We start from the raw sequence: 26,971 nt of genomic DNA on the forward strand, positions 1-26,971 counted from the left end.
TTACTTATCCTAGCTAGATCTTCTGGATAATTTGTTGTCTCTTTTACATCAGTACCTGCTGCTTTACCTTGCACTTCTATGTTATGGGATGGTTTCTTTCCTGAAACCTTAGGAACCAAACTTCAAACTTTTGCAGCTTCCTCACTTCTCTCAGCCTTCACAGAACTGAAGAGTTTGGGCCTTGCTCTGAGTTACACTTTGGCTTAAAGAAATGTTATGGCTGGTTTGATCTTCTATCTAGACCTCTAAAATATTCTCAGTATCAGCAATAAGGCTTTTTCACTTTCTTATTATTCCTGTGTGTACTCAAGTAGAACCTTCGTTTTTTTTTCAGCTGGCTTACTAATGCAAGAAGCCTAGCTTTTGGCCTATCTTAGCTTTCAACATCCCTTCTTCACTAAGCATAACTTTTTTCTCATTTAAAGTGAGAGACCTGTGACTCTTCCTTTCACATGAGTACTTAAGAGGCCATTGTCAGGCTATTCAATGGCCCAATTTCAATATTGTCGTGTCTTGGAGTAGGGGGGGCGCCCAAGGAAAAGGGAGAGAGGTGGGGAAAAGGGCCAATTGGTGGAGCATTCAGAACACAGACATTTATCAAGTTACCATCTTATTAAAGCATGGTTTGTGATACCCCAAAATGATTACAATAGTAAAATTAAGGATCACTGATCACCATAATAAATATATTAATGAACAAGTTTGAAGTATTGGGAGAATTACCAAAAGGTGACACAGAGACGCAAAGTGAGCAAATGTCAGAAAAATGGCGCCAATAGTCATGGCAAACTAACAGGGCCTTCCATTTGTGAGGAAAAAAAAACACAATATCTGCCAAGTGCAATAAAGTGAAACACAATAAAATGAGGCATGCCTGTAGACACATGTAGCCAATCTGCCATAATTAACCAGAAGTCTTATCGTTCTTGTTGGTAAATATATTTTTAATCTCAAATGTAAGAATGAAGTTAAGGCTACAATAGACTGTGTACAGTATGGTGCTTTTTTATAAAGATCTGAAATAAGTAAAATCATACATAGATACATAGTCATCCATATGTGTGTGATAAAATCAAACCAACAGCAAAAAAGGGTAAAGAGCGAGGAAATAATAAACTCTGTATTCAGAATAGTGGTTATACTCTAATTAGCACTTAACTCAATCTGAGGAAAGCAGGATCGAGGGGAAAAATACACAGGTGAATGTGAGTCACTGATAAAAGTTTTGTGTAGAAACCTTTAGGTTGATAGTAGATTAACAAGTGTTTATTATATTCTTATGATTAATAACCCACATAAGTATTCCATGAGTACTTCCCTTTTTTTAATGAATCAGAGTACTAAAAGGCAAAGTTTAAATGTTAACATAGGAAGTAGAACTTGTGAGTTTCTCCATTGTTTATTGGTAATATAGTTGTATTGATTCAAAAGTTTAATTTATGATAATAAAAATGTTAAGGTATAGTTTTCCCTTTTCTGAATGTCTTGTGGCATTTGTTCTACCTCTTAAGCTACTCTGTTATCTTGTATTCTGTTTATTTGTATCTTCATCTTTGTCATCTTTACCTTTTTAAATAAATATTTAGTAAATGCCTGACTATATCAAACCTTTGTTTTTTGATGTTAACTCTATTTTGCAAGTAGAAAGATGCTTCCTCAGTATTCAGAATTTATTGAAGTAATGACTTTAGCATTTATATCATTTATAATCTTAATTTTTACAGTAGAATTCTATACTTTTAGAATTCTTCAAATAAAATCCAATGTGCTGTATATGTTTTAATATACGTTTAAGTAAACCTTCCCACTTTTGATTCACCTATTTCCTTTACACTGTTAGCCACTGAAAAGACTTGAAAGAACATATTTGAAAAACATTAACTAGTTCATTCATTTAGCTGTCAATTAATTTCACCCCTCTTCAGTTTTACTTCAAGAGACAGCTTCTTAAAAGTTGAGTAGCATGAAAAGAAATATGATTTGTATCCTAATTTCCCATTGCCAAATTAAAACAAAAGAATCAACAAATTATATTTTAAATGTAGTTGCTGGGATCCTTCCTCTACTCTTAAGAGAAGTTTTTTGAATCTAAGAATTTTAATTTCTTTAAATATTGTACACTCATTAAGTAGTAAGACATTATTTTGTTATCAAAATTTAAAATATTCCTAACATTTTGAAATTATTATGTTAAATTAATACAGTATTTTTTCCAAAACAGTTGGCACCTGTTAAGTCATCATATAGTCATGTGTAATTAGTTTTCATATTTGTTATTGACTCTGAAAACCCTATTAACTCTGGTTTTATGAACAAATGAAAGCAATACTTACCTGGGAAAATAATCACTCTGGTCTTCTAGCCTTAAAGTCCACAAATGATGAATCAGATCAGTCAGCAAATTTGTTTTCCCAAGTGTGTCTAGTCACAGGGGAGAGTCTCTTAATATTTACTTTATTAATTAAGAGCAACTCACCAAATTTATCTTCATTTTAGAATTAAATATAGTTTGCTATTGGATTGTACTAAAAGTATTTTTTTTTATTTTCTCATACAATATTTTAAATTTCTCATACACTATTGAGAGAATAGTGTGTCTATTACCATTACAAGTTAATTTTGCTGTTTCTTTTTACTCTCATTGTCTTCTTGTATATAACACAAAATTGAGCTTGGCATTATTTTGCCTACCGTGGTACATTGTTTCACTGTCTACCTAAATTATATATATACTTTTAGGATCCTGTTTATTTAATATTGATAATATCATTATAAGAAATGCAGACTTTTTTCTTCTTAATCTAGGGCCCTCTTTGATTATGACAAGACTAAAGACAGTGGCCTTCCTAGTCAGGGATTGAACTTCAAATTTGGAGATATCCTCCATGTTATTAATGCTTCTGATGATGAATGGTGGCAAGCCAGACAGGTTACACCAGATGGTGAAAGTGATGAAGTTGGGGTGATTCCCAGTAAACGCAGGTAAATATAAGTCTGTTAGAGTCTTACCACTTGAAAATTGGGCAATGTGAATAATTGCTGGGATTTTTTTTAATTTCCTTTACTGAAGTGATGATTTTATGCTTGGTGTTTTATATTGTGTTTCACAGCCGTTTAATTTTATTCACCTTGTATTGTAACTGGGCTTCCCTGATAGCGCATTTGGTAAAGAATCCACCAGTAATGCAGGAGACCCCAGTTCAATTCCTGTGTCAGGAAGATCTGCTGGAGAAGGAATAGGCTACCCACTCCAGTATTCTTGGGCTTCCCTTGTGGCTCAGCTGGTAAAGAATGCACCTGCAGTGTGGGAGACCTGGGTTCCATCCCTGGGTTGGGAAGATCCCTTGAAGAAGGGAAAGGCTACCTATTCCAGTATTCTGGCCTGGAGAATCCAGTGGACTTTAGAGTCCATGGGGTCACAAAGAGTCGGACACAACTAAGCGACTTTCACTTCCTTTCACTTTATATTTTAACCAATGATATAGTAAGAGAATATGAAGCCCCCAAATAGAAATTTCTCTAAAGTTCCTACAAAGTAAGTATATTTTAAGTCACTGTGCCACAGATCTATACCAGTGGAGAAAGAATTAAAAACCTCTATAATTTTCCCACGTGGTGGTTTGATTTCAGTCGCTAAGTCATTCCGACTCTTGCAGCCCCATGGACTATAGCCTGCCAGGCTCCTCTGTCCAGGGGATCTTCCTGACCCAGGAATCAAACCCAGGTCTCCTGCTTTGCAGGCAGATTCTTTACTCACTGAGCTATGAGTTTTCCCATGTAGGTGGTGTTAAAACTCAAATTTTCAGGGGTTTTGATTTTGTGAATTGCCTCTTCTAGATTAAAAAAGGGAAAGAGTTTTAAGTGCAAAATTTTTAGAAATATCTAAAATTTTCTTTTAGATATTTTAGATTTTTAGAAATGTTTAGCTATTTCTTTTAGATATCATCTCTTTTTCTTGTTTAATTTAGAATCATGTGTGCATTCAGTAGTCTTTCCTCTTTGTTTTAACTGGTTATTGTAGTGATTCACTCACTGGTGCATACTTAACATCTAGTGGCATAAGTGGTTAAGTACAGAGTTTCTTTGAAAAAGGTGATCCCAACAACCCTCTCTGAGGTCAATGAAATGTTATTGGATGTCTCTACTTTTATGGGGAAGGTGTTAAAACATCAGTTCATAATTTCCCCAAAAGAACTTATATATGAGATCTGATTCAGCTTAATCATTGCCTAAAACTTAAAAGTTTTAAGATCAGATCAGATCAGTCGCTCAGTCGTGTCCGACTCTTTGCGACCCCATGAATCGCAGCACGCCAGGCCTCCCTGTCCATCACCAACTCCCGGAGTTCACTCAGACTCACGTCCATCGAGTCAGTGATGCCATCTAGCCATCTTATCCTCTGTCGTCCCCTTCTCCTCTTGCCCCCAATCCCTCCCAGCATCAGAGTCTTTTCCAATGAGTCAACTCTTCGCATGAGGGGGCCAAAGTACTGGAGTTTCAGCTTTAGCATCATTCCTTCCAAAGAACACCCAGGGCTGATCTCCTTTAGAATGGATTGGTTGGATCTCCTTGCAGTCCAAGGGACTCTCAAGAGTCTTCTCCAACACCACAGTTCAAAAGCATCAATTCTTCGGCGCTCAGCCTTCTTCACAGTCCAACTCTCACATCCATACATGACCACAGGAAAAACCATAGCCTTGCCAGTGAAAATTGTCAGAGAGACATTAATGTTTATTTTAGCTAGTTAATTCACTTCAAATCACGCTTATGATATAATAAACTTGTTCTTTCCTTGTTAATAAACTGGACTTATACTTATTTTGTTGAGACTCTAAATTGATACTTATGCCAAATCATATGCCTGTTTATAAACCTCTCTACCATATATATATTTGTACGTCTGTTGATAGACTTTGAAGAATACAAATGTTGAAATATTGCCAAGATCTCTATAATTGTGGTTTTGGAATTTATGACTGTTGTTGGCTAGATCCATATTTTTAGCAAGATCCAACTATTTGGTGACAACTCCTCTTTTAGCAATGCAGCCCTCAGCATAACTTCTTCTCTAGAATAGAATATAGTATCCTTTAAATGCAGAAATGCTTCCTCTGTGCCTTGTTGAGTCAATAGAAACCTCACATCTTAAATATCGAGGTCAGAGTTCCTAAAAATTGTCTTTATCTCTGGAAGTCTTTTATCTTACAAAGGCTTTACAGGTGTCTGCAACAAATGAGAAATACAGCTGACTTTGGTGGAAAGAGATATTTTGCATTTTGTATAAAAATTCTATAAGGTTAGATTTTGAAGCCAAAAGTGATCAAAGAGATATACCTTGACACCTCTACAAATTCCCAAATTTGTGAATAATAATATAAAATATAATTTTCCTGCCATAAATTACAGTATGAAATCACAGCCAGTTATGCCATTTCATCCTTCAGTGTATTCTAAACTTGTATTTTTTTACATAGAATGCTGTCATCTTTAATAATAGCACAAGGACTTGGAGTTCTTAGCTAAGAACCTACAGTTCTTAGCTTTCTTTCGGGAACAGTATTGACAAACACAGTTGAAGTCACTCAACTATTTAGTAAGCAAAATAATGATTAGAAAACAAAGCCATTTTGAGTTGTAAATGTTCACTCACTAAATGTTAGTTTTTCAGTGCCCTGAATAAGTGCCTTGGCAAAATTATAAATTCATTATTCCTATCATGGACTCTCAAGGTTGCTCTGGAATAGTAAAAACAAAAATTTTAAATCCGTGACTGCTAGGGTTCTTCTGTACCCATGGTAAAACTTTATAGTTAGATAATTAAAAAAAAAAAAAAGAAAGATATGCTTTTATTCATAGGCTTTTTGGTAGGTTTTTCTGCTATATAATATGATTGCTATGCTGAAATCAAGAATTTATAAAGCTTAATTTGTATGAAATTTTTCAAGATTCATACTGGTTGCAATATTCATACATGGCTGTAGATTGTACACTATATACATTGTTGTAATATGTTGCTTGCTTGTTTCAAAGGTAACACTTTCAACAAGGTTTAAAATTCAAAAGATTTTAACAGCTGTACAGGTCCCCTCCGCACCCTGTTCCCCACGCACCCATTTCACCTTCCCTGAGAAGTTAACTAAGGTTACCATTTCTTCTCTATCCTTCCAAAGATACTTTAAAACTATATTTTGTGTACTGTAAATGGTTACTTTATGTGTTTATACAAATATATCATTGGAATTAAGCTTAAATGTTTTTATTTCCCTCCTTTTTATTTTTAAAAATTTCAGAGCTGCAGAAAATATAAGTACAAAGAAATACAAGAATAGTACATAGAATACCCACATTTCTTTCATCTACTTTCCTCAGTTGTTAACATTTTACTTCATTTGCTTTCGCTCTGACAGTGAGTTTTTAGCATATGTGTTCCATAAGCTAAATATTCAAAAACCAGAACAAATGGAAAACCTGGAAAATTGCTGAACTCAGAAGTGGTACATCATAATAATTTCAGTATAGTTATGGATTTGAGTGTATATATAAGTATACATACTTGTACTTAATAAGTGGTTTTATTTCATAATAAAATGAGCCCTATATTTCATTTCTCAGAAGTTGTTATTAATTGTGAGATGCAAATGACTTTTAAAGGCTTTAAAATATAAAAATGCTCCATATTAAAGTAGCAATCCTGATGATTTCTAATTAGAGCCTTGAGTATGTTTATTATACTTAAAAAATGATCTGTGCTTTGCCAGGGTTGAGAAGAAAGAACGAGCCCGATTAAAAACAGTGAAATTCAATTCTAAAGCAAGAGGAGATAAAGGGGTGCGTATATAAAATCTGTTATTGACTTTTTCATAATTCTTATTTGAGCTACATTATTAAAGTTAGAAGGACCTCATCATAAGAATTAATAACAGCTCTTGCCATTGGTGGTTTACAATAATAGATTTGCTTGAGTAAGCAATTTATTAAATGAAAGCACCCATTTCACAGACTTTTCCAGATTATCAGAATTGTCATTTGGTATATTCTTAACATACTTTTGGTTGTTATTTTTAAAAGTGAAATGAATTCAGCCTTCACACAGATGAACAATTATTCAGAAACTTGTATCAACAGTATTAATTGCCATAACTAATAATACATCTTCTGAGAAAATAGGTCCCCCCAAATTATTAACTAGTTCATAATGTAAGTTTATGGAGTTTTGCAAGTGTGGAAATTATCTTGTTCTTTTCCTCCTTTATTCTAATATTACTTAATAATAGAATCCATGTTTCAAATGTTTAAATCAGTATGAATTTTTTTCCTAAGGAAATAAAGGGACAGTCAAAAGGAGGACTTTGTAAATGGGCAAGAAATATATCAAAATTATTATATATATATATTTTTTAGATATATTTTTGTTTTCATGTAAAGTCCTTGAATCTGGTGAATGTCAAGGGATGATATCACAGGCTTCATCCTGTAGTATGTGTGTAAATACTGCAATGGAATATTCTAGCAATAAGCCTGAGGAAAGAGCTGAACACATACTGTGTTGAAATACTGTTTATAGCAATGTTTTATATTGGGGAATTTTTACATCTAAAGCAAATGTTTTATACATCTTTTGATCAAGTTTCAAAAGAATATGGAAAATTAACTCTGTAAATAAATTAATCCTACTCTTTGTACATGTCTGATATCATTAAGCATTCAAAGTTTTAATATTTTAAAGGAATATAGTCCTTAATCAAAGAAATTAAATCTCAGTAAATTGTATAATGTATTCAGTTATCTTGGGAATAACAAATTTCTTTTAAATTTATTTGTACCTTTCAGAAAATACAAAATTATATAGTATAATCTGAAGTAATGTTTGAAATAGAAAATCTTTGAAGAAAAATATCCCCAAGTAAATGCTCAGGATTTGAAATATATACAGTGATTTTCATGCTTATTTTATAATGTCTTTTAAAATATTTTAGTAAATACATTGTCAGTGTATTGAAAAAGGAATTGCATGTTGTAACTTTCCTTTCAAACTGTAAGAAGTTAACTGAATTAACGACATATTTAAATCTTAGTCTTGTTTGTTGACTATAACCAACTTTATACACAGTCACTGTGTTCTAACACAGCACCCAAAGTATGCATGGTACTGAGTGGGGTAAAAATACGCTTGCCATTGATACAGAACTGCATCTCTCTGTAATACCGTTTCCCATTCTAAGCTCTTCTTTTCTTGTCCTTATGTGGTAGGTTATGGACTTTATTTCCAATACAGACTTTTTAAAAACACTTTAGGTTCTCATTAACATTCTTAACATTCATTTAGCTATTTTGAAATACTACATATGGAAATTTTATATCTAGATATTTGATATATGTTTCATAAATTTATGTTTTATCAGTCCTTATATTTATTGCACTCTCTTGCAGTATAGCATGAATAATAATAAGTAACTAAACAGATTGTTTTGTATTGAAAATATAAAGAAACTAGAGGTAGTACGTTTCTTCAGTTTTGTGTTTTCCCTACACATTTTCATCCTCTTTGCTTGTGCTATTTTTCACTTTTAATAAATTCTTCACCTGCAGGATGTTAGATATAATAACAATTAATACATTCTTGACTAACAAGCATTTCTTTCTGTCCTATATTATGATATCTTTATGATATCTCATTTTGGCTAACTGCAAAGATATCAAAAATCAAAACATTTTAAACTTCATGTTTCTTTTGGTTGTTTGCTGTGAAACTGACTCTGACCACTATATATGCAGTAGGAGTAAATAACCTTTTATTAAAAATGTATCGGTTTTATTGGATGGCATTAAAATTATTACTAAATTTGAAATCAGTGATTGTCGTGAACAAAAAATTCCTTCCCTAAATTAGATTACCATGAATTTTTTTCCTACAGAAACTTGTTTTCTTCTCTTTCTGTTTTCTAAAATTTGGATTCAGGCAAGGGTTTTTATTCAAATAATGCTTCTTGACAGTTTGTGAAACTATAAGCTTATATTTCTCCACATTTTTTTTTCCTCAACTTAGTTTTTAACTTCTGCTTTCTTTATCAGAGCCTTCATATTTTAAGATTAATATCAAAACAGTCCACTTGACTAATGACTATGAATTTATTAATTTTGAACTGTTGATGTAAAAAGATAAAAATAAAAGTTTTTTTAAAATATTATTTATTATTAAAATAAATATTCTTACCAAAATAAATCTTTTCAAGTAATAGAATTTGAGCTTAAAGTCACTTTAATCCATTTCAGTACCTTAATCACCTGATACCCCATCACTGAAAATATAGGCATACCCCCAAAAAACACCATCTGGTGTTGATATACTTCAAAATATTGATAGCATCGTATGACATGGATAAACTAAAAAAAAATTGAAACAAAATTTCTATCCTTTATGTTGTTCCCACTTCAAAAAATAATAATAATTCCTGGTGTCACAAGGCCATTTCCTTCAAGACATGGGTGCCTGTGACAAATTACAAAAGAAGCTATTCCTCTTTAGCCTCATCTTTCTTTGTGCTACATGCTTTTAAAACTCTCAACGCACAAATGGGACATTCAAGAAGGGAAAAAACTTGTTTCAGACATCTGTGCAATAAGGGACCATCAAATCGGCTGTCATAACAATTATGTATAAACTACTAGAATTTTAACTGCCTCTCTGGCATTACAAGCATCAAACCTTTCATTCCTTATTTAGGACATGGTGCCAGTGGATTGAATCTGGTTCCATTTTATTTATATATACTTTAAAAATAGATAATATGGTAGAGCTGAAAGGCTAATACATCAGTTATGATGGCATTTAAATTGGCCAGGAAAGTTGAATCTTCTTCCTTGGTTAGATAGCACTGATAATTCTTTTGCTCGACTCTGTGCTTGATGGACACATCTTAGTTTTCTTCCCATTTCATGATTCATGCCATAAGCATTTAGTTATGGTAATTCTCTTTTTTAAAAAAGGTTGTTTTAAATTTTCAACACTAGCAACTTTCTCAGTTTTCTTGGTTCTCTTTTTTAGTAGTGGCTTTTTGTTAGTTTGTTGGAGCCACAGAGAGAGAAAAGGAAAACATTTGCTAAAAAAAAAAAAAAGGAAAAAATTTGCTAAAGCCAGAGGACAATGAAGATTATTATGTAAACCATTAAAAATATTTGAATAGCTAAAGTAATTTTGGCTATAGAGCACCTAGAAATCTTCTTAAAGAATATGGATTGATATAAATAGATGTGAATTTGGTTTGGACTATAGTGGTAGCTAATCTGGTTTACTCTTCCCTTTTTTTTCTTAAAATCAAATAGCACTTACTTATTATTTTTAGGTATCACTGGATTATTCTCCTTAATTTATAAACTTAAATTTTTCAGTACTTTCAGTTAAAATGTTAGAATTTGAGAAGTTAATAGTAAATTAGAAATTTACTGTATAAAGCAAAATTCATATACAAACTGCACACTGTGGTCACAAGAGTCAGCTTTCACAGAGCTACTAGGCTGGGCCTTTGTACACACAGACAGTAGACATCCCTTTGTTTTGCCCCTCCTTCTCTTCTTCAGCAGTCATTCAATGACAAGCGTAAAAAGAACCTCTTTTCCCGAAAATTCCCCTTCTACAAGAACAAGGACCAGAGTGAGCAGGAAACAAGTGATGCTGACCGTAAGTATGTGGATCCAGTGGTCAACTGAAGATAAATGTAGAGGGACCTACTGCCCTGCAGTTGGTTGTTACCATGGAGACAGTTTCAAGAGCTGCAACAGGTTACTATTTATCTTAACTAGGGACAACTTAACAAGCATAAATTAATTTGCATACCAATCTTAACTTTTTCTGGCCCCTTAGGGATTCTTAAAGTAAATGATATTTTTAAGCTGTGTTTAAAATAGAATTATTTTATGTAAAGGTTCTTATAAGAAACATTCAACATAATCTCAAAAGAATATTTTAGACAAAAACATGAGTTACCTCAGAATCTTCTTATTGATTTCTAGGTATAGCGTTGCCAATCTTTAATAATAGATCTTTTCAAAACATTCTGTATTATCCTATTTCTTCATTATATGTAGACAATCTCAATTTTATTTTTAAAATAGCAAGAAACAGTCAAAATTTTTGCTTCTCTACCTTAATCAGCTTCTCATATAGAACTTACATTCTTTTAGTGGAGCGTATCTAGCCATTAGCTTAATTAAACTTTCAGAAATATGCAGAAGAGCTCTGTAAGATACGTGCACCTGTAATGGTCTTGGAACTGTCTCTTATTGTAGCACCAATTTTATGCATTACTGACAACTATTTTCTTTGATTATCTTTTTATTGCTTGCTCTCTGGGAACTACTCTCTACAGGAGATCCCTGACGACATGGGATCAAAAGGCCTGAGTAAGTGATCAAAATACTCCCAAGTTACTTTTTTACCTCCATCTACAGACCTACCTTTTTCAGATACATTTTGAGACTCGTGGTAGTGCCTATCTGGCATGAGGAGGTGTATGATTTAGATTGCTTTTAGATTTTTCATGTTAATAATATGCTTGGGATTTTTATTTCTATAATACCCTTTAATTTTTTTTCATTTTTCACATCATTTGAAAAACTCTCTGCTCATATTTTCCTCTTTGTAATTTTTATGGCAATTGCTTTCTCTAGGAATTTTTTAAATTTGAAGAAATAGACTTTTAATGTTTTTTTAACATAGTACTATCTGCCCTCATTATTAGAAGGTAGAATATAATCTTCCTTACTATTTTATTCCACCCCACCTTTTTTGTTAAAACATGTTAAAATAACTTTGAATCTCTGTTCTAAAAGCATTGCTATAATGTGAAACAATAAAACACAATAGACCTTAAATATTAGAAAAGAATTATAGAACTCAAGTTCAAATAGCAGTCTGTGTGGTAGGAAAATTTTATATATCTTTTTTATGGAAGATGTAAGTTATGGAAAGAATTATAAGAAATATTATCCTGTGGTTTTTTTTTTTTTTAACCAAGATGTCGTCTCTGTTTGCGGGGAATTGTGTGTGTGTGTGTGTGTGTGTGCATTGTTCCTGTTTAATTTTCTAGTTGGGATTTAATCTTCATATAAAGCTTGGTATAGAGTCTGATATGTAGGAGTCATTCAATGCATATTGGAATGAATGAATGAAATAAGTCATTTTCGCAAACAATTTTAAATGTGAATGTGTTCAAATTGATTAAATGTGAAATTTTACCCAATACTGCTAAGTTATTTTAGGTGACAGTGACTCATAGAAGTAATCTTTTAGGCTAAAGTTTTTTTCTAAATAGTTGTTTCCATTTACATTATTAAGCATTTTGAAAACTTCATAATTTGTTGATTATTAAGGATTTAGCCAATATCTTTCAACTTCTAAGTTAATAAACTTTAAATTTCATAGATTTTTTTTCTTGATTAACGCTAACTTTGTATTGGACTTTTAAGCTTAACTATAGGTACTTGACTTTTATTTCAACTTTTAATAATTAAAGGTTTATATGAGATTGAAAGCAGTATGCTTTATATGTAATTATTTCTGTTACACACACTTTGCTATTTATGCACTTGCCTTTTTGGGATCTGGCAAGAGTCAGAAATTTACTGTCACTAGTGGCACCTTTTTTAAATCTCTTTCCTTTGGGAAAAACTCAGTGAAAATCTTCAGAAACTGGAAAAAATTTCCACTGATTTTTAATGCTATAGAATTTATTTTGAGAATGGTCATGCAGTGCTATGGATCATCAAATGATCCCACAGATTTCTGTTATCTGTTGGGTCATCAGAGACCTATGGAAAGCTCATGGGAAAAGGAACTAATGAAGAATTTGGTTCCAATATTGATTTTTTTTATAATAGATAACTATACCTTGACCGCTTCCCTGATGGCTTAGAGGGTAAAGCGTCTGCTGCATTGCAGGAGACCCGGGTTCAATCCCTGGATCAGGAACATCCCCTGGAGAAGGAAATGGCAACCCACTCCAGTACTCTTGCCTGGAAAATCCCATGGACTGAGGAGCCTGGAAGGCTACAGTCCATGGGGTCTCAAAGAGTCGGACATGACTGAGCGGACAGATTCCTTGACCACATCATATTTTCATCTCTCGTTTTAATTGAGATGTGGGGCTTGGAAAGAGAAACAAATGAAAAATGATAACTGATTACCCATGTCATTGATTTATTTTCTGGTCATGACTTAAGATTCCTTGAATGATAGGTTTCTATGCTTCATCTCACAGGAACTGAAAGAATGTATTCACCTGGTAACTTGATCACATCAAGAAGATTTTATTTAGAAAAGGTTGATGGAAACAGAAAAAAAAATCAGTAAAATTCTAAAACTGGATAAGATGGAGGTTATCACATAAAACATTACTAGCAGCTGACAGGATGCTAATTATTATACAATAGAAAATACTGGGAAGAAGGGTGGGTAGTTATCTACATCTTAAAGTTCAGGATAGGCTTCCCTGGTGGCTCAGCAGTATAAAGAATCCACCTACCAGTGTAAGAGATGTGGGTTCAACCCCTGGGTTGAGAAAATCCCCTGGAGAAGGAAATGGCAACCCACTCCAGTATTTTTCCCTGTGAAATCCAATGGACAGAGGAACCTGATGGACTATAGTCCATGGAGTCGCAAAGAGTCAGACACGACTTAGCAACCAAACAACAAAGTTCAGGATACAAGGAATAAACTAAGCAAAATTCTATGCAATTTTAATACAAGAAAATAAGTGTGACTTCATGTTGGTATTCATTGAGCTTTGTTGGAACAGGACTCTGAAAGGATTGAGAACAGAAGGACAAATTATTCCAGATAAACCTGTTGAAGAGCTGTGGAATAACACTGAATAGCAAGAAAGATGGACATCTGCATGTAATTTCACACAACCTTTGAAGAAATAGGGTATTTAATTAAAGAACACAGAGAGAAACAAAATACCCTAGAATACTCTTCATAGACAAGAATTCAATGATTCTACAAAGAAGAAAATCAAATTATTGATTTACCCTGCTGACAGTAGAGGAAGCAATAAGAGAAATTGTCTTTCAAAACCTAATTTTGACTAACAGAACTAATTAGAATATGATGGAAATCTGGGAGGACGCAACTAAATCATCATAGCTTGTAAAAGAGCCAGAAATAGAAATCTGTGTAGCTTTTATGCTTTAAGGAGGCAATTTTGAAAAAATTCAAGAGGAAAAAAACTGGTTAAGATTACTTTCAGTTCAGTTCAGTTCAGTCACTCAGTCGTGTCCAACTCTTTGCAACCCCATGAATTGCAGCTTGCCAGGCCTCCCTGTCCATCACCAACTCCCGGAATTCCCTCAAACTCACATCCATCGAGGCGGTGATGCCATCCAGCCATCTCATCCTCTGTCGTCCCCTTCTCCTCCTGCCCTCAATCCCTCCCAGCATCAGAGTCTTTTGCAATGAGTCAACTCTTCGCATGAGGTGGCCAAAGTACTGGAGTTTCAGCTTCAGCATCATCCTTCTGAAGAACACCCAGGACTGATTTCCTTTAGGATGGACTGGTTAGATCTCCTTGCAGTCCAAGGGACTATCAAGAGTCTTCTCCAACACCACACTTCAAAAGCATCAATTCTTCGGCGCTCAGGTTTCTTCACAGTCCAACTTTCACATCCATGCACGACTACTGGAAAAACGATAGCCTTGACTAGACGGACCTTTGTTGGCAAAGTAATGTCTCTGCTTTTGAATATGCTATCTAGGTTGGTCATAATTTTCCTTCCAAGGAGTAAGCGTCTTTTAATTTCATGGCTGCAATCACCATCTGCAGTGATTTTGGAGCCCCCAAAAATAAAGTCTGACACTGTTTCCATGTTTCCCCATCTATTTCCCATGAAGTGATGGGACCAGATGCCATGATCTTAGTTTTCTGAATGTTGAGCTTTAAACCAACTTTTTCACTCTCCTCTTTTACTTTCATCAAGAGGCTCTTTAGTTCCTCTTCACTTTCTGCCATAAGGGTGATGTCATCTGCATGTCTGAGGTTATTGATACTTCTCCCGGCAATCTTGATTCCAGCTTGTGCTTCTTCCAGCCCAGCATTTCTCATGATGTACTCTGCATAGAAATTAAATAAGCACGGTGACAATATACAGCCTTGACATACTCCTTTTCCTATTTGGAACCAGTCTGTTGTTCCTTTAGAAGAGAATAAAAAGTGTGTGTAGTTCAGTAGTGGTTATATAAGGTGCTCAGAAATGAAATTATAGCATACAATTTCAGACATGATTTGTACCTGTGTTTTGTATGCAGTTTATTTGTATAGCTTTACATTTTGTAGAATACCTCAGAAATTTCTACAGTTAGGCACATAGGTTTCCTGTTACATCCCATCTTTTTCTGTCTTAAAGACTTATGTAAGTAGAATGGTACAGAGCTCTTAGATGCCAAAGCCAGACTTATTTTCATTTGTGTGAAGAATGTGTGAGAGTAAAAAGAGAGTTAAGTTTAAGAGTAGTAGTATTCTTTGAGACTGATGGTGTGTAGTATTTAGGGAAAACAAAGAGAAAACACATATAGTCTCAAGAAGAAATGTTTGATTAGAAAGGTGGGACTTGATTAGAGAGATTTGAAATGGTTGTGATCATCAAACATTATAAACAAAAATTAAAACTTTAAGAGTTTTACTGTACTGTTTTTACTGTTTACTATTTATACTGTCTTATGTCAAAAGGTTAATATTTTAACACATAGATTTCTGAAAAACCAAGTAAGACACTAACTCTTCATTGGAAAACTGGACAAATGATACAAGAAGAGTACTCAGAAAATAAGCCAATTAAATAAACACATAAAAATGTTTAACAGCCCTAATAATGAATAAACAAAATGATATGTTTTACCCATCAGCTTAGCAAACTTTTCTTTTAAAGGAATATCCAGTGATGGGCATGGTTCTGTGAAATGACTGCTTTTAATATACTACTTTTAGGAGTGTAAATTGGTACAGCGTTTTTGGAAAAGCATATCTTTTGACCTACTAATTCCTCTTCAGGGAATTGACCCTGAGGATGTAATCAGAGGTGGAGACATAGGTTTATATATCAGGGTGTTTCATTAATCTTTAGAAATTCAGTTCAGTCGCTCAATCGTGTCCGACTCTTTGCTACCCCATGAATCACAGCATGCCAGGCCTCCCTTTCCATCACCAACTCCCGGAGTTTACCCAAACTCATGTCCATCAAGTCAGTGATGCCATCCAGCCATCTCATCCTCTGTCGTCCCCTTCTCCTCCTGCCCCCAGTCCCTCCCAGCATCAGGGTCTTTTCCAATGAGTCAACTCTTCGCATGAGGTGGCCAAAGTACTGGAGTTTCAGCTTTAGCATCAGTCCTTCCAAAAAACACCCAGGACTGATTTCCTTTAGGATGGACTGGTTGGATCTCCTTGCTGTCCAAGGGACTCTCAAGAGTCTTCTCCAACACCACACTTCAAAAGCATCAATTTTTCGGCACTCAGCTTTCTTCACAGTCCAACTCTCACATCCATACATGACCACTGGAAAAACCATAGCCTTGACTAGATGGACTTTTGTTGGCAGAGTAATGTCTCTGCTTTTGAATATGCTATCTAGGTTGATCATGACTTTCCTTCAAAGGAGTAAGCGTCTTTTAATTTCATGGCTGCAATCACCATCTGCAGTGATTTTGGAGCCCAGAAAAATAAAGTCTGACACTGTTTCCACTGTTTCCCCATCTATTTGCCATGAAGTAATGGGGTTAGAAATTACAGCCCCTCAAAATTGAAATGCCCCTAAAATGCCTTACAGCTGGGAAGTAGTTGATGAAGAATGACATATTATACAGTATAATATTTTATAACCATTCAAACTCATATTAAAGCATAATGTTGTGGAAAATGCTCACAATATAAGTGAAGAAAGTAAACTATGAAACTACATATATTGTCTCAGATTTGTAAATAAACATATATATTTAGGGCTATTTTGAATGGTGTTCCTTTGAACATTCCTTTAATGTCTTCTAGTATGAATATATGTCTTTCTGTTGGGAAAATACCTAGGAAATGGATTGTTGAGTCACAGATATATAAATATGATAGGCTTTAGTAGATAATGCCAAGTAATTTTACAAAGTGAGTATATCAATTTACCCCATTCCCCACCTCCAGTAGAATGTGAGTTCCGTTGGCTACATATCTTTCTCTACACTTGACATACCTTTTGTTTTAGTTTTTTCATTTTGGTCATTCTGGTGGATGATAGATACCTTTTGTGGTGCTTGTTTTTTAATTATTTTAATTGGAGGCTAATTACTTTACAGTATTGTGGTGGTTTTAGGCATACATTGACATGAATCAGCCATGAGTATACAGGTATAATCCCCCCATCCTGAATCCACCTCCCCACTCCATCCCTCTGAGTTGTGCCAGAGCACCAGATTTGAGTGCCCTGCCTGCTTCATGCATTGAACTTACACTGGTCATCTATTTTACATATGGTAATTAATATACGTGTTTCAATGCTATTCTCTCATACCATCCCACAGTCACCTCTCCCACATAGTCAGCTGTTAGGGTTTTAATTTTCATTTCCCTGATAAGTAATAAACTTGAACACCTTTTATATGTTTATTGGATATTTGAATATTTTCTTTGATAAAATGCCTTGAAAAAGATTATTTGTATTATCAGGGAAAGAGCATTTTACCTGTTTAATAAGCTCCCAACCATTGGTGATGATGCTATTCCAAGGGCAATGCTTGAAGTAGCAAGATTTTACTGTAGAGGAGTTATTTAAAGCATACTTGAAAGAACTTGAATTTGATTGCTTTATAACTATTGGTAATTTTAGAGAATGCAAGGTAAGTAAGAGAAATCCCCAGAAAAGAGAGTGTAGTACCTTCAACTTTGTATATATGTATATAACATGTCAGGTATATTCAGTAGTAGAGAAATAATAAAATAAACCCCACAAGCATTCATTTATCCAACTTCTCTAATTGTCAACCCATGGTTAATGTTTCTTCTATACTTTGACTTACTCTCACCTTCCACTTGCTCAAATGCAATAACTAACATTTCTTTCTTTTCTATATTAGAAATCCTAGTATAAATTTAAGAACTTTTTCTTTTTTCTATGTGGCATTCCTACTTCTGGGAATGAATTTTAAGGAAATAGGACAAAAGGTGAAAAACATATATGAACACATTCATAATAATGAATTGTTGATGTCTATGAAAAACAGTTTAAAGCAAAATAAATAGTAAGATAAATCATGATTTAACAGTTCAATAGAATATTATACAACAGTTTAAAATGATTGTTTTGACATCTGATAACATGAGAAGAAATTTTTAAATGTAAACTTTAAAAAAAACACCATTTTTTAAATGTTTATATATTTTTCAGTCTTAAAATTTTTAATGTTCCTCCTTTATTTAAAATATACATAGCAATGATTAAGAAAGTTGTATCTTGTCTTTGCAAGTTAGAATAACAGACTTATTTTTCACAATGACAGCATTTCAAGAACTGTACTAAGTTTTACCATTCTCTAAATTTAGGAGACTGTGTAGGTGGTATGGTACAGCATATATTTCTCCCCAAACTTTTTCCTTATGCTTTAATTTTTGTTTCCTTCACCTGACATAAGAAATTTAGATTTACATCTCTTCCATGGAAATTTTTGTTATTTTAGTTTTTATAGATAAAATTCCTTTTTATTGAAAGGAGAACACTTACTAAGACTACACTAGAGATTACATTTACATGAGAAGAGTGCTGGGTGTTACTGAACAATCAAGTTATGAAATGGGGTCACTTTGAAGGGAGGGGCCAGGCAAATGGGTTTGTTTATCATCTTTTTGTTTTGCAAAACAGCTGTTGTCAGTTTTACCAAAGCAGTTTCTCAGAAATACTAGTCTACTTTAAAATACAATCCCAAAAATGATGGTTGTTGTTAAAAAAAAAAATAAAATAAAATAAAAAATAAAATAAAATACAATCCCACCTTCTAGAATTCTGTTCCATTTGACCTTTTTTAGAGCATCAGGAAATCTGGGGTATCCAGAATACTTTATCTGTATGATCTCAGACATAGATTTTCATTTCTCTTCAGGAACAAGAAAGAAACTAAGCTAAAAGCGGGGTTATTTTTTTTTCCATTTATTTTTTAAGATACCACTTCCTTATAATGGACCTCTGTTTTCTCCTATATAACTTGTCTCCTTTGTTAGTCATTACTGTATCATGACCTAAAGTAAATGGCGTCAGTGACATTTTCTCATTGGGGTTTTTATATTGACAGTTGGACTAATTTGGGATCTACTTGCCATTCATAATAAGATTTTGTTCATAAACTGTTGAACAGAAAATGAAGCATTGTCCTTGCTTACAGATTTTTCTCCTTGCCAGTTCGTATTCATGTATTTCAAATAAATTTTTCAAAGAAAATCAGAAATGTTTTTAAAAACTCTTTGGATATCGGTGGTTTATATATCAACATTTTGTTGTCACCTTGTGTTTATTTTGATAATTTGCTTTTTTTAAACTCATGACTGTGTTTTCTTTATTTTTTCCATTGTCCTGCAATTTCAGAACATGTAACTTCTAATGCCAGCGATAGCGAAAGTAGTTACCGTAAGTGTTTTAAGTTATTTGTTCTTTTGTTATCTCCAGTAATATATCCTGTGGGGGTTTTTCCCTTAGTGATGTATTCTGAAAACTGAAAATTAGGTGCTTACTATGTTATAGGGAGAGCCAGGTAAAATACTTTATAGATAAAGTCATGCTATATGTACAGAAGTTAATTTCCAAAGTTTTCATAAAATACAAAAACTCATTTTAACAAAACTGCTGTTCATGTACACAATATGTGTATGTGTATTTGTATCTTTTATAAGAAGTAAATAGCTAAATAGGGATAAGCTTGTGCTTTGCATTTTAATTCTGTTTCTAACATAGGCATTAAAATATTTTTCAATAATGCTAAATTATAATTAGGTTTATTTCCTTTTTTATTTTGTGTCACCAATACTGATGTGTGTCAAGATACTATGTATTGCCAGCTTTTGGTGAACATAAGAAATGACAAAGGGAAAATTTTCAACTATTATTCAAACAGTAATACTAATTTATTTTTTGGTTCTTTTGTTATAGTCTTGGTATTATATTATTAAGTGATGTATATAAGCGTATGAAATTTTAAAACACTTTTGGGCATGGGAGGCGGGAAGAGTACATGAATATTGTCAGTTGTAACACCTTCAAAATTAAAATTGCTTTTCTGACTTTTTTTTTTTTTTTTTTTACTGCTGTCTAATATGAAAGTAATCTTGATTACAGATGAGTATGGCTGCTCAAAAGGTCCATCCTGTTAATATCAGTCTAATATTTTTTATGTTGACAATATATACTTTTAACCCTCATTCATGTGATTGGTTGTTATTTTTTATGCATAATAGTTACTTAATGATTTTCTTTGTTGGTGCGGTAGTGTGATTTCTCTTATTTTAGCATTTTATTAACTTATATCAGAACTCACCAGAGAGTAGTTGTGAAGCTTTCTAGACTAAAAAGAGGTAATGAAAGTATATACTGTCTGTCTCACCATTTGCATGTATTATTAGGTGTGGAAAATTCAAATTGCATGTTTCTGATAACATGTAAAATATGTTTTACATACAGTACTTTTAAAAGCAACTTGTAAATATATATATATATCTGATATAATAAATTTTAAAACAACAAAATATACTTTTAAAGCAGGAAAGAATATTTATACCAGTATAAGAACTTAAAAGATTTATAGCTGCATACATGTAATATAAACAAATTTAGTGAAAAGGTTGTTATAGAGTCATAATCATCAAGGAAAATATCTTTAAATACATTCTCAAAATACTGGTTGATTTCTTTGAACCATTTAAATCTTACAATTCTTCCTAGTTTGTTTTCTACATGTGTGTGTGTACGTGTGTTTGTGTATTAAGAACTGAAGTTTTCAACTTTTTATTTTCGTTGAGCAGAGGTATAATGTGTAGACTTTTCTGTGTAGGATATTCATATGCTCTAATCCTTTAACTTAGAGAATTTAACTTGTGAAAAGTACTTTTAAGATCAAAGCAAAATATATTATTTCTCCTTTACTATCGATGTGATGCATCTTATTGAAAAAGAATTTAATTTTATCTAAAACTTTTTTACTCAAAATGTTATTTTTTTAAAAACTGAACAAATGAATTATAGTAATCAATGAATTTTTTTCATCAATGAAATGGTAACACTAATTTTACCTTGGCATTAAAAATTTTGGGTTAGAGAATAGTTGTAATTATAAAATATATATGCAATTACATGCAAAACATGCAAAATGTTATACCTGGTAAGACCAAAAATACAGCATATTAATAACACTAACTTATCTAATATGCATATATGTAGGACTGCTCGTTAAAGTAGTAACTTTAAAATATTTAAGAGTTTAGATTCTCAGTAAAAAATTAATAGCTTATGCTTGACATCCCAAGTAAAGATTTAATCTGTAAAACACAGAATAATAGAAAGTTAGTTATTAATAGCACAATTATAATTTGTTTTTATATATACCAGTCTTTGTGACTCTAATTGTTCATTTTTTCCCTAAATCTTGCCATAATTAATTTATAAAGAGCCTTTTTTTATGTCTTCACTGATTTTCTCAGGAAAATTCTAGTATTTTATATGTTCTATTAAAGAATTAAATTAGTATAGTTATCTTTATAGATTTTCTTACCTGTATTTTAACTTTCTAATAGGTGGTCAAGAAGAATATGTCTTATCTTATGAACCAGTGAATCAACAAGAAGGTTTGTGAAGTCTGTTTATATTTTACAGTCTTATAGAAATACATAATTTGGGAAATCAATCTAACTCAATTCATATCTTAAAACATTTTTACAATATACCTTAAAAAAACATTTTGTTAGAATTTTAGTGTTTTTTCTTACTATATGTATCTGTATATAGAATTTTACTATGTATATTTTATGATACATGATTTAACCCACAGATTATTAAAATCTAGTCATTTTATATTGGTGTTTTATTTCTTAAGCAGCTTCTTTCCCGTGTTCACAATAGTATCACTATTCTTCTAATAACCCTTGTTCAAAATCTTGGAATCATCTTTGATCTTTCTCTGCTCTTCATCTCCCTTGTCCAGTCAGTTTCTAGGCCCTATTTATTCTTATCATGTCTTTCTTATTTATAACCTCCTTTCATCCCTCCTGCCAAATGTTAAGTCTAATTTTCACTGCCAGTCTCCCTGCTTCCAGCACGATCCCTTACAATCCAGTGTTTATACTTCTATTAGATCATCATTCTAGATGACTACTCTGATTATACCACATTTCTTTTTTGCCCTTCTTTGATCTGCTTCCTTGCAGTTATTGCTTCAGAAAGGATCAGTAAAACACTGTACTGTGTTTTCTCATTTGTAATGAGATGATGTTAACAATGTATAGAAACGTTATCTACTAAAATGCTGGGTTTAACTTGGTAAAATTTATCTAAGTGTATGACTTCAAACAGGGCTTCCCTAGTGGCTCAGATGGTAAAGAATCTGTCTGCAATGCAGAAGACTCGGGTTCGATCCCTGGGTCAGGAAGATCCCCTGGAGAAGGGAATGGCTACCCACTCCAGTATTCTTGCCTGGAGAATTCCATGGACAGAGGCGCCTGCAGGCTACAGTCCATGTAGTCATAGTTGCAGACCTGAGTGACACTAACAGTTACGAACTTGACTTCAAACAGATTGAAGTTTAAGATTTTAATAAATGTTTGGAAACTATCAAGTTGAGCATCATTGGTAGAGAAAGAAAGGAAATTCTTCATAAGGATACTTTCGTTTTCTAGTAAAAATACATAGATGTTTGTTGAGTGTTTATTCCTTTTAACATGCAGTTTATTTTTATAGTTAATTATACTCGACCAGTGATCATATTGGGACCTATGAAAGACAGGATAAATGATGACCTGATCTCAGAATTTCCTGACAAATTCGGATCATGTGTTCCTCGTGAGTAACTCACATAAAAATTCTTAGTGTTCTTAACATTTTGTCACTGTGTGGTCAGAGTAAGCATTACCTTTTTTTTCCTCTTTTTTATTTTTTAAATTATGAAAGTATGAAACGCATTTATAGGAGACTTGGTAAATACAGAACAAAGTTATATATAGTTTCACTATTAATATTACAATTATTTTTTTACTAGATAAATTAAGATTTTTAGTTGGAGTTTGAATAGCAAACTCTCAAAAATTAATACAATAAATATACAGAAAAGTAGAAGAATGTAGTAGACCTCAAAAGCACTATAACCAATTCAACATTATTAAGATTTATATAGTTTTCACACTATAGTGGGAAGCAAATTCTATTCAGGTTCCCATAGACTATAAACTAGGAGACACTGGAACATATCCAGGGACATAAAACAGGTACAGAAAAAATTTGTGGTCTAATGAAACTGAAATCATACAGAGTCTGTCCTGTTACCACTGTGAAATTATGTTAAAAATCAATATCAAAAGATATTTGAAAATAAGCCACATATTTTCAAGTGTAGTGTGACATTTACCAATAGAGATCTTTGACCTAGCCATTGAAAGCCTCATTAAAGTTAGAAGACTGAAAAAACACAGACGGTGATTGTAGAGAAGAAAACATTTAAGTGAGAAATTAATATCAAAGATAGTTCAGTAGAAGTACATGCACTCATCTCCTCCTGCAAGAGCACTAAAATTACAACTAGCTATTGAACAACATTCAACAGGACACTGGAACCCACCAAAAAAAGATAATCCATGTCCAAAGACAAAGAAGCTGCAACAAGATGGTGGGAGAGGTGCAAACACAATAAAATCAAATCCCATACCTGCTAGGTGGCCCACCCACAATCTAGAGAACAGTAGTACCAAAGAAGTTCTCCTCCTGTTGTGACAGTTCTGAGCCTCCTGTCAGGATTTGCAGCCTGCACATCCAGCAAAGGGACTGGGAATCGCCAGGCAGTCTGACTTTGAAGGCCAGTGGAATTTGATTACAGACTAGGGGAAACAGAGACTGCACTCTTGGAGGACACAAACAAAATCTTGTACACGCCAAGACCCAGGGGAAAGGAGCAGTGACTCCACAGGAGACTGAACCAAGCCTACCTGCTAGTGTTGGAGGGTCTCCTGTGGAGGTGTGGGTCAGCAGTGGCTTGCCATAGGGACAGAGGCACTGGCAGGAGCAGTCCTAGGGGGGCCCTTTGGTGTAAGTCCTCTTGGAAAGTTGCCATTAACCCATAGAGCCTATAAACCCCAGGGCTTAAGTCAAACAACTAATAGGGAGGGAGCACAGCCCCACCCATCAGTAGATAATTGGATTGAAGTTTTACTGAGCACAGCCCTGCCCACCAGAGCAAGACTCAGTTTTTCCCACCACCAGTCCCTCCCATCAGGAAGCCTATACAAGCCTCTTAGCCTCATTCACCAGAGGGCAGACAGTAGAAGCGAGAATAATTACAATCCCACAGCAGCTAGAAACAAAACCACATCACAGAAAGTTAACCAGGATGAAAAAGCAGAGGGTTTTGTCCCATATGAAGGGACAAGGTAAAACCCCAGAAAAACACATGAATGAAGTGGTGATGGGCAACCTTCCAGAAAAAGAATTCAGAATAATGATAGTGGAGATGATCTAGGATCTCGGGAAAAGAATGGAGGCAAAGATTGAGAAGATTCAAGAAATGTTTACCAAAGACCTAGAAAGAACAAACCAGTGAAGGCAATGGCACCCCACTCCAGTACTCTTGCCTGGAGAGTCCCATGGACGTGGGAGCCTGGTGGGCTGCCATCTGTGGGGTCGCGAAGAGTCGGACATGACTGAAGCGACTTAGCAGCAGCAGAAAGAACAAATGAAAATGAACAATACACTAGAAGGAATCAATAGCAGAATAACTGATGCAGAACAGATAAGTGACCTATAGTACACAATGGTGAAAATCACTGCTGCAGAACAGAGTATAGGAAAAAATAAAAAGCCTAAGAGACCTCTGAGACAGCATTAAACACACCACCATTCACATTATAAGGGTCCCAGAAGGAGGAGAAAGAGAAAGGACCTGAGAAAATATTTGAAGAGATAATAGCCAAAAGCTTCCCTAAAGTGGGAAAGGAAATAGCCAAGTCCAAGAAGCACAGAGAGTCCCAGGCAGGATAAACTCAAGGAGGAATACACCAAGACACATAGTAGTCAAACTGACAAGAAATTAAAGACAAAATATTAAAAGCAAAAAGGGGAAAATGACAAATAACATACAGGGCAATTCCCATAAGGTTATCAGCTGGTATCTCAACAGAAACTCTCTATGGCAGAAGAAAATGGCACAGTATATTTAAAGCGATGAAAGGGAAGAACCTACAACCAAGAATACTCTACCCAGCAAGATTCTCATTCATATTTGACAGAGAAGTCAAAAGCTTTCTAGGCAAGCAAAAGTTAAGAAAATTCAATACCAAACCCAGCTTTACGACAAACACTAAAGGAACTTCTCTAGGCAGGAAACCCAAGACAAGGACAAGACCTACAAAAAATAAATCCAAAACAATTAAGAAAATGGATAAAGAATCATACATATGGACAATTACCTTAACTCTGAATGGATTAAATGAAACAACCAAAAGACCTAGATGGGCTGGGCAGATGAGAACATGTGCATGTATGCACTTCTACTAACCACATCACTCTACTTAACCCCCCAAATTGTATGTAATTATTTTATATTATTAGGTTAAAGATGTTTCCATTATGGCTTGCAATTGTAATTATCTTTTTTATTGTCTGGTTATCGATTGTGAAAACTGATAAACCATTGTATCATGATTGGTCAACAGAAAATAATAGAATTCTGTATCACTGCTACTGCTGCTGCTAAGTCGCTTCAGTCGTGTCCGACTCTGTGCGACCCCATAGATGGAAGCCCACTAGGCTCCCCCGTCCCTGGGATTCTCCAGGCAAGAACACTGGAGTGGGTTGCCATTTCCTTCTCCAATGCATGAAAGTGAAAGTGAAGTCGCTCAGTCATGTCTGACTCCCAGTGACCCCATGGACTGCAGCCCACCAGGCTCTCTTCTAAGATGTGGTACATATATACAATGGAGTATTACCCTGCCATAAAAAGAGTGAAATAATGCCATTTGCAGCAACATGAATAGACCTAGAGATTGTCATACTGAGTTTTAAGGCATACAAAGAAAAACCAATGTATGATACCGCTTATACGTGGGACGTAAAAAAAAAAAATGATACAAATGAATCTGTTTACAGAATGGAAGCAGGCTCACAGACATAGAAAACAAATCTATAGTTACCAAAGGGAAAAGAGGTAGGGGAGGGATTAATTAGGAGTTTAGAATTAGCAGATACATGCTACTTGCTTGAAAGTGAAAGTGAAGTCGCTCAGTCGTGTCCGACTCTTAGCAACCCCATGGACTGCAGCCTACCAGGCTCCTCCATCCATGGGATTTTCCAGGCAAGAGTACTGGAGTGGGGTGCCATTCACTTTTCACTTTCATGCATTGGAGAAGGAAATGGCAACCCACTCCAGTATTCTTGCCTGGAGAATCCCAGGGATGGGGGAGCCTGGTGGGCTGCCATCTATGGGGTTGCACAGAGTCGGACACTACTGAAGCGACTTAGCAGCAGCAGCAGCTACTTGCTTAGTCACTTCAGTTGTGTCCAACTTTGTGCGACACTATGGACTGCAGCCTTTCAGGCTCTCTGTCCATGGGATTCTCTAGGCAAGAATACTGGAGTGGGTTGCCATGACTTTCTCCAGGAGATCTTCTCGACCCAGGGATCAAACCTGTGTCTCCTGCCTTTCAGGCAGATTCTTTACCACTGAGCCACGAGGGAAGCCCAATCTGAATACTATCTCCTATCA

The 26,971-nt window shown here is 34.2% G+C and overlaps 1 protein-coding gene across 28 annotated transcripts in view; it reads left to right on the forward strand.

The window, feature by feature from the left end:
* The window catches only part of DLG1 (discs large MAGUK scaffold protein 1), a 274,757-nt gene that overhangs the window by 227,874 nt on the left and 19,912 nt on the right, over positions 1–26,971 (forward strand). For 9 of the 28 annotated variants that reach the window (XM_086399739.1, XM_086399791.1, XM_086399833.1 and 6 more), the window contains 6 exons: positions 2,806–2,982; positions 6,759–6,828; positions 10,579–10,678; positions 19,606–19,647; positions 21,804–21,854; positions 22,963–23,064. In XM_086399739.1, coding sequence (XP_086255865.1) covers positions 2,806–2,982; positions 6,759–6,828; positions 10,579–10,678; positions 19,606–19,647; positions 21,804–21,854; positions 22,963–23,064 — 542 coding nt within the window. Of the gene's footprint in view, positions 1–2,805; positions 2,983–6,758; positions 6,829–10,578; positions 10,679–11,366; positions 11,401–19,605; positions 19,648–21,803; positions 21,855–22,962; positions 23,065–26,971 lie in introns of all 28 variants that reach the window. The other 19 variants (XM_086399781.1, XM_086399860.1, XM_086399775.1 and 16 more) reach the window with 4 other exon arrangements.

This window comes from Bos grunniens, chromosome 1 (assembly GCF_055505025.1).
Source record: "Bos grunniens cultivar Pamir isolate PY7600 chromosome 1, Bosgru_T2T1.0, whole genome shotgun sequence".
NCBI lineage: Eukaryota > Metazoa > Chordata > Mammalia > Artiodactyla > Bovidae > Bos > Bos grunniens.